At 40.3% G+C, this 12069-nt stretch overlaps 1 protein-coding gene across 2 annotated transcripts in view; it reads right to left on the reverse strand.

Moving 5' to 3' along the window:
• AKAP13 (A-kinase anchoring protein 13) overlaps positions 1 to 12069 on the reverse strand; it is a 70591-nt gene that overhangs the window by 45066 nt on the left and 13456 nt on the right. The window contains exons 3-5 of one of the 2 annotated variants that reach the window (XM_049811966.1): positions 11076 to 11212; positions 4175 to 4521; positions 963 to 1016 (exon numbers count right to left, since the gene is read on the reverse strand). In XM_049811966.1, the coding sequence (XP_049667923.1) occupies positions 963 to 1016; positions 4175 to 4521; positions 11076 to 11212 (538 nt within the window). The remainder of the gene's footprint in view (positions 1 to 962; positions 1017 to 4174; positions 4522 to 11075; positions 11213 to 12069) is intronic. The other variant, XM_049811967.1, reaches the window with a different exon arrangement.

Below are 12069 nucleotides of genomic sequence, written 5' to 3' on the forward strand. Positions count from 1 at the left end.
TCTTGTGCCGTTTTTTAAAAATACTTTTTTAAGACCCCTCTCCTGAACAGTACAGCACTGCTTATATGGCTTCAGGCACAGTGATTTTTTTTTTGTTAGTAACATCATGGTAACATTTTTTCCACATGTGGTAATGTGGTAGTTTGTTTAGACACACACGTTACCCCATCCATTTCAAGGGAAGTGAAATCCTGAGTTAACCTGCCACAGGAGGTGAGGTAGCAGCTGTGGGAGTCGAGAAGAGGTTGAACCACTGAAGGGGAGAGGTTAAACTTCTCTTTTTTTTAGCCTAAAATGTGTAAGTACGGACAGTCCACATGTCTGCTGTGTCAAAAAAGTGTCCTATTTTATATGTTAATAGACAACGCAAAGGTTACGTGAATGAAAATGTATATCTGCATGATGGATGAGGAACTGAAAGTTTACTATACAGAAGAAAAACACAGATGGAAGTAAAGGAAAAAATACAACTTATTTTCCATTTTGTAGGAAGATGGTTATTAAAAAAACATCAAAAGAGAAAAATTAAAGCCATTTAATTCAGTCAGCTGCAGATCTGCAGAGTATTCTCCAACCTGAGATTGTGTTTGATGCATCCCCTCCCCAGGTGCCCCTCCTGCAACTCTTGCAAGGAGTCTCTGATGTGCCAAATTACGCACATGCTCACAGGTGAACAATTATTTTAACACAACTCCAAATCTTACACATGGCAAAAGCCAAAAAAATTACATCTGAGATTTCTCCCAATTTATTAATGTATTTCCTGGAGAAAATGGCTTGAGCATATGCTCTGTGGGTCAGAAAAACTGACCTGGTGTCAGACTGGAGAGGGAAAGCAGCCAAGCGGGATGCATGGCTCTAATGCCAACGCTTCAAGAGGTAATACAGATTTACTAACATGACAGTATGGAGTTAGTAGACATTCAACACAAAACAGTTAGTCACATTAGTTGGCTTTGTACCTTCTCCTATGAATGGGAGGCTTCTTTATACCATCCCCCAGAACTCGCATTGAACTGAAAATGAATCATGGAGAGTGGTCAGCAGCTTGAATGGAAAAAAATGAACAAATGGCAGCTGAAAGATTAATATCCCCAACATATGAACAACAGAGAGAATGGACATACAGGGAAAACACAAAATTAAATACTAAAGGAAGTAATGAGTCTCTCTTTTCCTCCTCTCTCTTTCACAAATAAATCTGGTTTTTGGTTGGTTTTTTTTTTACAGAAGGAAGGTTTCACAGGTATTGACCACACTGCAACTTAGCTGCTGCCAAAGCCAGGTCAGTTTAAAGTTTAGATAAGGACAAACTATTTGACACAAGCTGTTAGCAACCATGATTAACACCAGCTCCAGTTTTGCAGTGCTTAATCCATCAGTGAAAAACGCCAGCATTTCTTTCCTCAGACCCAAACGTTAAAAACACTGCATCATTGTTGAAAGACAGGCATTTCAAATTCGCTATGAATGTCAGGAATTAACTGAAGGATGAACATCCTTTTGTGGCAGTCTTGTTAGTTTTCTTTGTATTTTTAATAGCAAAATGTAGACATGAGGATTATCTGTCAAGTGCATTTGAGGAGAGAGGGGAAGTGGAGGGGAACTGAGCATGTTTTCACATTTTATTTAAGATTATTACATTTTCTCTGATCTTTTCTGTGAACCAACTTCTATGCTTGTCCCTCTTACAAACAGAAAACACATAACATTGGAAAAGACCAAATTCTATAAAAAGACTTATTTTTTTCCATAGGCTCTTTGGGTCCTGATCAGCAGGTCTATTTAAGCTTGACTTAGCTAACTTTGCCATCAGGGAAAATAATATTTTTGGTGTGGATGGGGCCTAGAGCAGGCTGTGAGTCCTTTGCTGGGGGAGCAGGAGACACCTCTTACAGCTTAGCTGACCATGGAGCCTGCCACCTTATTCCTCTTCCCAGCTGCACAGCCCAGTTCTAATCCTTGCGTTGGTTTTGGTGGCAATTACACTTTATTTGGTCCATTTTCTACTCATTTAGTGAGTGCAACCTGCTCAGCAATGTAGCAAAGAAATGCCATGGGTGCCCAGAGAAGGAGAGGGAGCACAGAAAATGGGTGGCAGGCAGTGGGAGCAGCACAGGTCCTGCCCATCAGCAGGACAAACCTTATCAAAGGCTTGTGCTCCATGTTACTTCACTGTAAAGGTTTACAAAAGTCAAGTAACAATAAGGGCTTTTCCCCTTTAAATGGAAAACTATCTTCTGCATGTGAAAGAAGTGAATAAGCAAACACCCCAAATTTAACTGATTTGTATGAAAGATACTTGTTAGGGCTTCACTTCCACAGTATTTGTTGTTTGCTCACTAAGCAACCAGAATCTCAACATTGCAACAGCCACGCATGAAGAGCAAAGAACTTCCCCCCCCAACCAAATAATCCAAATTCCTTTGTAACAGAAACATAAAAACAAACAGGAACCAAATCAGCAGCAGAGACCCACCCAGGGTTTTTTTTTTTTAATTAACCTATGTGACAGCTATCCTTATGAAGCGCCAGCTGTATCTATGAACATATGAAAATAATTACTGTTCCTTTAACTCAAATTTTCTTACATTTACAATGAATGTATTTTCCCCGTATCAGAAACAGCATCCAAAATCTGATGCAGGAGAATTTAACCCCATCTGTTAAGTGTTAGCAGTAATTGCCAGCTCTGCAGTTTATTATGCTCCGAAATCCTTACATAACAAGTCCTACACTGAAAAATAAATCTCTCCAAGTAAGTTTATGAGCTTATGGACTAATTCCATCATAAACCTGCATGTATACCCTATGCCGACTCTTTTGTAGCTGTAAAAAGACAGGTATTACTTAATTTATTTAAATATTACCTGGGGACCAGGAATGAAGCCAAAGAAAGGTGGCAGTGGTAAACAACAACAATAACTCTTTCACCTTATGTTACTTAGAGGGTCCTGAATGTTTTTCAACATTGGCTTTAAAATCTGAAGCATCTATGATACTGCTTTAGTGATACCCGCAGCTCCTAACATGTAAAGGATACATACATTTCTGATGGGAGACTGCTGCCTCTCACTGGATTATCCAAATGGGTCAGTAACAATTTACCAGGAACCCATTGTGAATGGCCAGTTTTAATCTAACGGCATCAGCAAATGCGATGGCTCCATTCATCTTAAAAGCAGACCCATGCCATGAAGATGGCAGCAGGCAGCCTGCGAAGCAGCACTGTGCTGCGTGCCTGGGCTTGCAGCCTCTGTAAGCTGCAGGTCTACACCAGAGGGACGGGAGGATATGGCACCCTGACCCTGCTAAAACAACTGGCCATTCCTGCTCTGAAAGCATTAAAATGCATTAAAAACACTGGTCAAACATCCACTGGTTTCAGAACGTGCAGGGTTTGACCCCCAAGTGTCTGGCAGCCCAGATGCTGAACAGTGCAGAGCACAGCAGGGAACCTTACACCAACTACTTTATTGGTGTTCATCTTCCTTTACTTCATCTTTTTCCCCACTGAGATGGGGGGCTGAGCACCTTTTCTCCCCACAGTCACTTGGCACCAGCATCTACACACTCAAATGGCTGTTACACCTCTCCCTCTTGTATCTTCTGAAAGAACAAATCAGAAAACTTCCCTTTTGAATCTTCCTGGGCACTACCGGCGACATCGGTGATGAGTTAGGTGGGACTTACTGTCCATGAGAGACTGAGGTGGAACCAGTTCCGTGAAACAGGGACTACCCATCTGACCACTACGAGGAGCCTTCACACCTTTTTTTAAAATGTTGGTACCTGTGCTATCTTTTAATACAATCAGAGCAACAATGGTTGTGTTTATTTTGTGGTCAATGAGATTTAACACTCCAATAATTCCCTTAACAAAGCCCTTTGTATAGAAAGGGGTGGTGACAGTTCAAATGGAAGACCTGTCCCAAGGTAATTCCATTTGCTCTGGAAAGCTCAAGCATATTGTAGGTATTAAGTGCTTTAACCCTGAAAGTTAATTTAAAACAAACAAACAAACATATGTTAGGAGATTGTCTTCACCCCTTTGAGTGAAAAAGAAATAATCAGAAGTGACATCCTCAGTTTTCTGTTTTATCACGCCGAGTCTAAAGCTTAGATAAATATGCATGAGTGGGTGCAAAGTAAATCAAAGCAGCTCTTTACTCACCTCCTCTGATTTATTTCTGCTTCATTGGTGGCGTTCTTCCCTGGCCCCCAACTGTGTCGACGGAAAGGTGACAGTGGCCGCATGGAGTTTCTTAAGACGGAGGAATGAGCGGGCACATCCGTGATACTGTCCAGCTCCTCTTCCTTCTCTCCTCCCTCCGTGGCCACCATGTTCATGCAGCTGCCATCCAGGCTGTGCCTGTCCTTGGGCTGGACAAAGCTCACCGTCGGCGGGAAGGGAAGGGATGTGTCGCTGCCCAAGGATGAATTCCTCTCCAGGGACATGGTGTCATCGGCAGAGGAACTGGAGCTGGTAACATCACAGGCAGACTGCTCCTCTTCAGGCTGCTGCGGATAAGAAAAATTAAAAATATATTAAAGTAGAATCATAGACTGGTTTGGGTTGGAAGGGACCCTTAAAGATCATCTACTCCAACCCCCCCACCACGGGCAGGGACATCATTCACTAGATCAGGTTGCTCAAAGCCCCATCCAACCTGGCCTTGAACACTTCCAATGAAGTGAATATATTTAACATTTTAAATAAATGCAAATATTTTATATTTCACAGGAGCTGAGAAATTTCCTAGCTGATCGCATGAGGCACATTAACCATCACATAAGTGAGACTTTTTGCTCTGGTTTCAAAAGAGGTTGAAATGCTCTGCAGAGCAATCTCTTCTACCCCACAAGTCCCTGATTGCCATAACCCTGGGCTCCCAGCTTGGGTCTTCTGCCTGCCTTCCTCTCTCCAATTCCACAATTCATCCTGCACAGAAAATCCTGCTCCTCTCACCATTTCTGGCTAAAGCTGTTATCGGTCAAAGTGCCATAAAACCACTAAAGGTTTACAGAGAGCAATTAATGAGGAACTGGGTCATCATGACTCCTGATGACAAACTCCAGCCTCTCCCGTGGGACCTGGTATGGGTTTGTACCTCTCAGCCACGACAGCTCAAGGGCAACATACTGTTCCACTGCATCGTGCAGCACAAAAGGGACAATTATTCCAGTTGTAGAAGACAGACAGAAAAAATAAAAGCTTAAATCCCTGTCCCCCACTACTTTCCATTAAGCAGAAAGTTAATGCCAGGGTTTGCAGCATTTTTCAAATCCAACTGCAATTGAAAAATACTGTCCCATGGGATCTGCTGCCCTGTATTACAGGTCTCAAGTCATACTGCAATTTTTTGGTTTAGTTTGCTCCAAGAGCAGTAAGTGGAAGCCAAACCAGTTCTCTTTGGCCAAAGGCCACATGCTGACCATACATCCTGAGAAGAGCCTGTGCATATTCTGTGTTCCCCGTGGCTAGCATAAAAAAACACAAGCATCCTTCTGACATCACCTTCAGTCTGAAATGGTGTTTGCCCCGAGGGACTGACGTGGGAAGTTTCAATTTATTCTCCTGCAGAGCCCTGCGCTGTATCATTTAAAATAATAATAGGCAGAATGATCTGTCAGACCATATATAATAGACTATTCAGCAAAGCCACAGCAGTTAATTGTCTTCAAATAGCAGGCTCGGTGGGTCTCAGCAGAAGCTGAGCACTCAAGGAGCTGCAGGCTGTCAGCTCTCATTTGGCAGAAGACAACAGGCTATAAAATCCCGTTCTCAGAAAGGGCCAGATGAACAGGAGCGGTGCCACCCCAAGGCAGTCCTCACCACGGATCCCACCACCCTGACTTTGTTCAAACCCAGCAGTGTTAAATGCTCCAGACACTTTTGCTTTTCTGTGCTTTTTTTGATGGGCACACATTATAAGCTAAAGGCTTCTTGTTGAACTGAATAAAAAGAAACCGAGATGTTCAAAAAGTATTCTAATCAAACATTTCACTATTTAGAGGGAAGCCCCGTTTGAAGTTTGGCTATTTTTTATTCTTATTTTGGCTTAACAGGTACACAGTAATGTTCCTAAGGCCGTTTAAATAAATGCTGTCACACTATTTCCCCTCTCCCATACATCAAAGAAAAAAAGAGGAAAACAAAGAGCATCCACAGCACAACACCAAAGTACAAGGCACCTTTTAAACACAAAAATCACACTAAAAATATACCCCTCCAAAAGCATTCATTTCATGGTAAGGAATGTCAAATATTAATGGTGAATTTGTGTAAATACTTTAATAGTAAACTTATACTGTAAGGTAAAGTGTTGTATTTGACACGTACTTAAATAGGAAGTGTAGGTTAACACAAGGGAGAACTGAAATGGATGCCCTGTAAAGTTTTTGATGACGTTTGGTGTTATTCAAGATAATCTGATATTTGTGTGAGTCATGATGAGAGCTTACTGAATTGCTTAAATCCAGACAAATTAAGTAGTCATTATGTGGATAATACTCCTTCAGTAGAATAAGCAGTCTGCTTTGCTTTTCTCAGACACAAGAAAAATACTGTTGGACATTAGGGCAGCACAGCAGGAGGAGAGAGGACTACCCACCAGCTGTACAGTGGAAGGATGGGACAGTTTGGAAACATTAAATTTGGATGCAAATCTAGCAACAATAGGGAACATCAAATTATATAGGGAGGAATTAGAGTAACAAGAAGAATTTTTATTTCCCATATGCAAATACTGCTCCAGTTTAAAATGCAGAAAACCCACTTCCCTAGCAGGGAAGATGTAAGGTTTCTATCGTAAAGTGGTTCAAAGAGATATTTGAAAAATATGAAATATATTTGGTCCATTTTAACTTTTACCTTGAGCATCAGACTGACTACAGAACGCAACAAACAATTCCCTTGAACCTGTGGCCCATTCTTATTCCTCTAAAAATACTCTGTCTTAAATTAAGTTTTTTGGTTTTTTTTTTTGGAAACAAAGCAAAATAGTTACTATGAAAGACCAGAACTCTGTCTGCAAAATGCCAAGTGTGGCTGACATCTCAGAAACATCTATATTGTAGCCATCTCTGCAAAAAATAAGCTATCTGGCCAAATGTCAGTAAATATGCATTGCTCTTTAATCCTACTTGAGTAAGAAAATACGCTGTTTGCAGAATAGAAATGGTTCTCTAATGTGTTCTTTTCCTACATGAAAAATGAAACACTAAAGAAATATTAATTTTCTTCAAGTTAGGCTTGCTGCATTGCACCTCAATGAATTCAACCCTTAACTGTGACCATAAAACTCATGGCTGAAAAGAGCCTTTACAGACATGTGCTAATGGGCATTTTCTTTGCTCTCAGAAACATAACTTGGTAAGAAGCTAGTAACAAAAAATCAGATAAGGTGTAAAAAGTTAGTTTTCTGAGAAAGAACGTATGTACTTCTTCAAGAATAGGGATAAGAGAAATCACTAGGATGGGGGTGGGATAAGATAACTTCTTCAATTAAATCCCTCCATCTGTAGGTCTTGATAAGTGGAATTAAAATGTTCTTTCAATCATTTTCACGATGACAACACCCAAAGTGCTGAAACACAAACTTACTCTGCCCCTGATCTTGCACATGACAAAGACGTTAAAGGTGTTAAGAGTATTTAAAAAAAAAAAAAAAAAAAAAAGATGAAAAAAATTAAACCCTGGCATCCTGAAGTTTATTTGGCATACCATTACACTACAGGAGTCAAAATCTTTGCTTGGCTTGATATATAATCTAGCAGTCAGTTTTTATTTGGATTGGCCTATGGCTCCAGGTTTCCTAAAATTAACCTCAATAGTGGCCTCCTATTAATTATTTATCATAATTTTTATGGTTTGGAGTGGAGGAGTCTTCCTGGTGAAAGCCTCTCTCTTCAAACTTTTATTCCTTCAGGTTTTGGGGTTTTTTTGCACAGTTGGGTTTTTTTGTGTGTGGTTTTGTTTGTTTGTTTGTTTTAATTCTGAAAAAATAAATGCAAAATATCTATGTATTTGTGTATTTCCTGAAGCAAACCAAAACAAAGGCAGAAATTAAACAAAATTCAAGGGGTTGAGTTGCAACCCCTTCCTTTAACAATGATCTGTGGGTTCCTGACTTCCCAAGGGCCTTTCGTATGAATCATTTCTCAAGAGGCACATTAAAAAACTTCCCAGTAATGCTGAATTTCAGTGGCAGGTTAAAAGTTAAGATGAGCAAAGCGTATGGGCTACGCCCAGGACGTTGCCAGATGATTGTGAGAAATGACCTTATGCAGCATTAATCATTCAAGAAGGAGGGTGTTGCAAAGCCTGCCCAGATGGCTGTCTGAGACAGAGAAGGAAAAGCAGGATGACGAGGACATGGGAATGAAGCGCTCACGCAAAAAAATAAAACATTTTGCTGAAGCCTTAGACCTCATGCTGGAAGCGATATCTGGGTTTCAGCAACAGCCTCTGAAGTCTGAAAATAGTGCTAAAGCTCTCTGAACCCAGCAGCTCATGTTACGCAGCTCAGCACATGTCCTTCAGAGGAAAAAAAAAAAATTAAAAAAGAGATAAGAACAGGAGACAGCACAGCGATGGTAAGGAGAGCATGCACCAAACACCAGGGACGGTTTAAGGTACCTGTGATTTTATGACCCCACACCCCCCGATTCTTCATGGTCCTGGAATAGAACCAGGGCTTAAAAATCTACAAATTTCAAGTGATGTCTATGGAAGCAGCCCAAAGACAAAGGCCCTGGAGAAACAATGGCTTGTTCTTTCTAAATTCCTTTTAATGTATTAAGTAGTTAACAGAGGAGGAATGATCTATACAACAAAAAACAACTCTAACAGACAAAAAGTTCAACTCTTGCTCCACACAACAGAGAAACAAGAACAGGACTAGTAATCACAATAATCACCATGACACTGAAAGGTTCGAGATCCTCTTTTTGTTCATAAACATGTTCTCTCCCCAATTTGATATGGAAACTGGGAAATTGATTATTGAAATTGGGAAATTGATATGGAAATTTAATAGGCTTATAACTAACCAACTACAACCAAGACATGCATCTTGTAATATTTTTCAGAAGAAAGATTACAACCAGCCCTTATCTTAGTGGTTATTAAAAATATTTATAATTTGCATTTCTACCAGCTGGGCTGAATAGTCAACAACAACAACAAAAGACTGAATTAAGGAACAAGCTCACGACACTAAACTAGTGTTTCTGGTCCTTCTAGAAATATTAACTGTGGAATAGGTACTCAGACAAATTCTGTGAAAGGAGACAAGGAATTGAGTTAGTCAGCAAAGCAGAGACAAAAAAAGTGACTGAGGTTGAGATTAGCTTTGAATAACTTCCTAAACTAAACTCAGGAACCTTTTGAACCCATTCGTAGATGAAGTCTGCAATCCACCGCATAATGAGAACAATGCAAAGGCTGCCAAACTAAGAAATTCCCTTTCTACAAAGAAAATAATTTCCTCCCTCTGCCTGCTCTCCACTGGCAATTGAAGATCTGCTTTCCCCACGAGCTTCTCCTTTTCCCTGCAGCATCCCTACTACATTGCACCACCTGTTCTTTTTAAGTTTTAATTTTTCTTTCTCATATTTGGAGAAAAGAAACTTTCCACATAAGAAAGGGAAAAAGCTAAAATTCTGTACAATATAAAGTTTACTGTGTTCCCACAGCATTCTTCTCCCATGCACTCCCATACATGCATTAAATCAGGCTCGAATGGCAATCGCCTGTCATAATTCGTGCAACTCTACACAAGAAAATTGAAGGCAGTCTTCTGCTCTGCCAAACAGCCTTATATTCTCACAGTCCAGGGTCCCGCATCACTTTGAGAGTAAGATGGGAAAGGGTGAGGCTGGTGAGCTCTGTGCCCTACCACATGCATTAAGGATGACTTTACTGTTCATTTATAGCACATGAGATCACTTAGCCTGGGCTGTGGTGTTTCCCATCCTGCTGGAAAATATTCACCATCATCTGATTTGATTTAAGCAAACAGAATTTTGTTTCATTAAATATATTTCTCTGAAAGCAAGTGTGAAACCTACTCAAAAGTTTAGTTTTTCAGAGCAGGAACCATGCCTGCTCAAACAGGTAAGCCGGAGCTGAACCTAATCATGTGGTTTCACAGAGCTGAGACCAACAAGATAGCTGCTCTACGGAAGGTTCATGTCCTCTTTGATTCTGCATCACTCTATTCTTTCTGGGTGCTTTTTCATCATCTACTTATGGCAAGAAGAATATAAATTACCAGCAAGACAATTCTTAAAAAGCAAAACCTAATCACCCTCTGAACAAATTCAGGCTGCTCTGATGCAGATGGCAAAAGACTGATGCTAAAGGGAGGCTGACCGTATCTCAGGTCTCACCCACTCCTCCTTGCCCTTCTCAGCCGTGAGCAACACAAAGGGCACAGAGGTGACTAAGGTTAGTTATGACTTCTGTTGTTGATTTTAAGCAAACCTGAAAACATTTTCCTTCTGCTTGCACGCAAAAAGGCATTAGAGGTATGTCGCCTAGGCAACAAAACTATTCGTTGGAATTGGCCTTAAGTATTTAGAGTGAGTGTTTCCTTCCTATCCAAGGAGTCACACTGAATTTACAGAAAAACATTGGTTCCTCTGAGAATTACAGTACATAATTCTGAAGGTGTCAGGGCAGAGGTCATGTTTGCTGGAGAAAAGCTCTTTGTTATATGAGTTAAAGATGGCTTCCATATCATCTGTGCAATCCCTAATGAATTTGCAAGAAAATCCACCTTTTCAACTGTTCCTCTAGTGCCTGATTTACTTTTGGACAGTCAAAATTACTTTCATCTTTTCAACGTTGAGGGTTGCACAGTTTTTGGAATTCTGCTGCAAGTAAATATATCCCTCATGTTGCTGCATCCGAAGAGGGGACCGGATCCTTCCCATCTATTCCATTCCAGGATAATCGCTTCCAGGTTTCTAACTCACCAGTGAAACCAAGATGATGTGCATTTGCAGCATGGGTTTATTGAATCAGGCCTCCGAGCTTTTTTAACCATATCCCAACCAGGCTTTCCTACCTTTCCAAAGACAAGGTCTTCCATCCCATCACCAGGCAAGGGGAAGAGGTCAGACTCGCTCCCAGACTCTCTTTTAAGGACACCCTGTGATGAGGCACAGACGCTACTCAGCCCATCTTCCAAGAAGTTCTCACATTCTATGGGAACAAAGCAGAAAGACTTATGTTCTGATGTTTTCTGTAGCATCCATACATCCAACTCGCATATTCTCAGTGAATTTAAGGATTTAAAACGAACAGTAAACACAGCCTTGTAAATTGTGTTCACCTCCCAAAACCATGCCTGCAAATTTTCAATTCATTCAAGAGTTTAAAACTCTTTTAATGCATCATCGAAATACGTGGTGCAAACAGAAATTCTGCATTAAACAGCCATATGTGCTTGTAGCTTGAGGTGCTGATAAATATGCTACGTATCAGGTACCCCACACAGCATAACAGGGTGTTTCCCATTGATTGCAGCAACTGCAAAATTATATTAATATTCAATAAATGTAGAAATATAGCTTGACAATATTTGCTTTCTTTCTCAATTAAAGAATCAATTCCCTCTAAATGCCAAAGTGCTTTTAATGCATACTGGGACAATTATTTCATTCCTTCTATACTTGTCACTGAAAAAGCACTAGTATGACTTCCATGACAAGCTTCACTTTTTGAAGATTCAAAAATTAGGTTTTTTTTAAAAATTCTCAGCTTTTCTAACTCCTGACATTGAAATATAAGCATACTGCATCTCTTTTTCCTTCCCGCTGTTTTTATTGGGGTGATCAGCAGCACAGAAATAGACTACAGCCACTGAGAAAGCCCTTCCTTTCCAAAAACCTTAACAGACATGTATGTGCATAAAAAATGCCTGTATATCATTTCATTTTTTCAGCCTTCAGGCAAAAGTATTAATGACAATTTTGGCAATAACTGAACATTCTTTTCTCCCAGCTCAAAATATTTTCTAATTATTAGTATTTTTTTAAAACAGAAAGGTGTTATTTTGC

Source organism: Accipiter gentilis, chromosome 10 (assembly GCF_929443795.1).
Source record: "Accipiter gentilis chromosome 10, bAccGen1.1, whole genome shotgun sequence".
NCBI lineage: Eukaryota > Metazoa > Chordata > Aves > Accipitriformes > Accipitridae > Astur > Astur gentilis.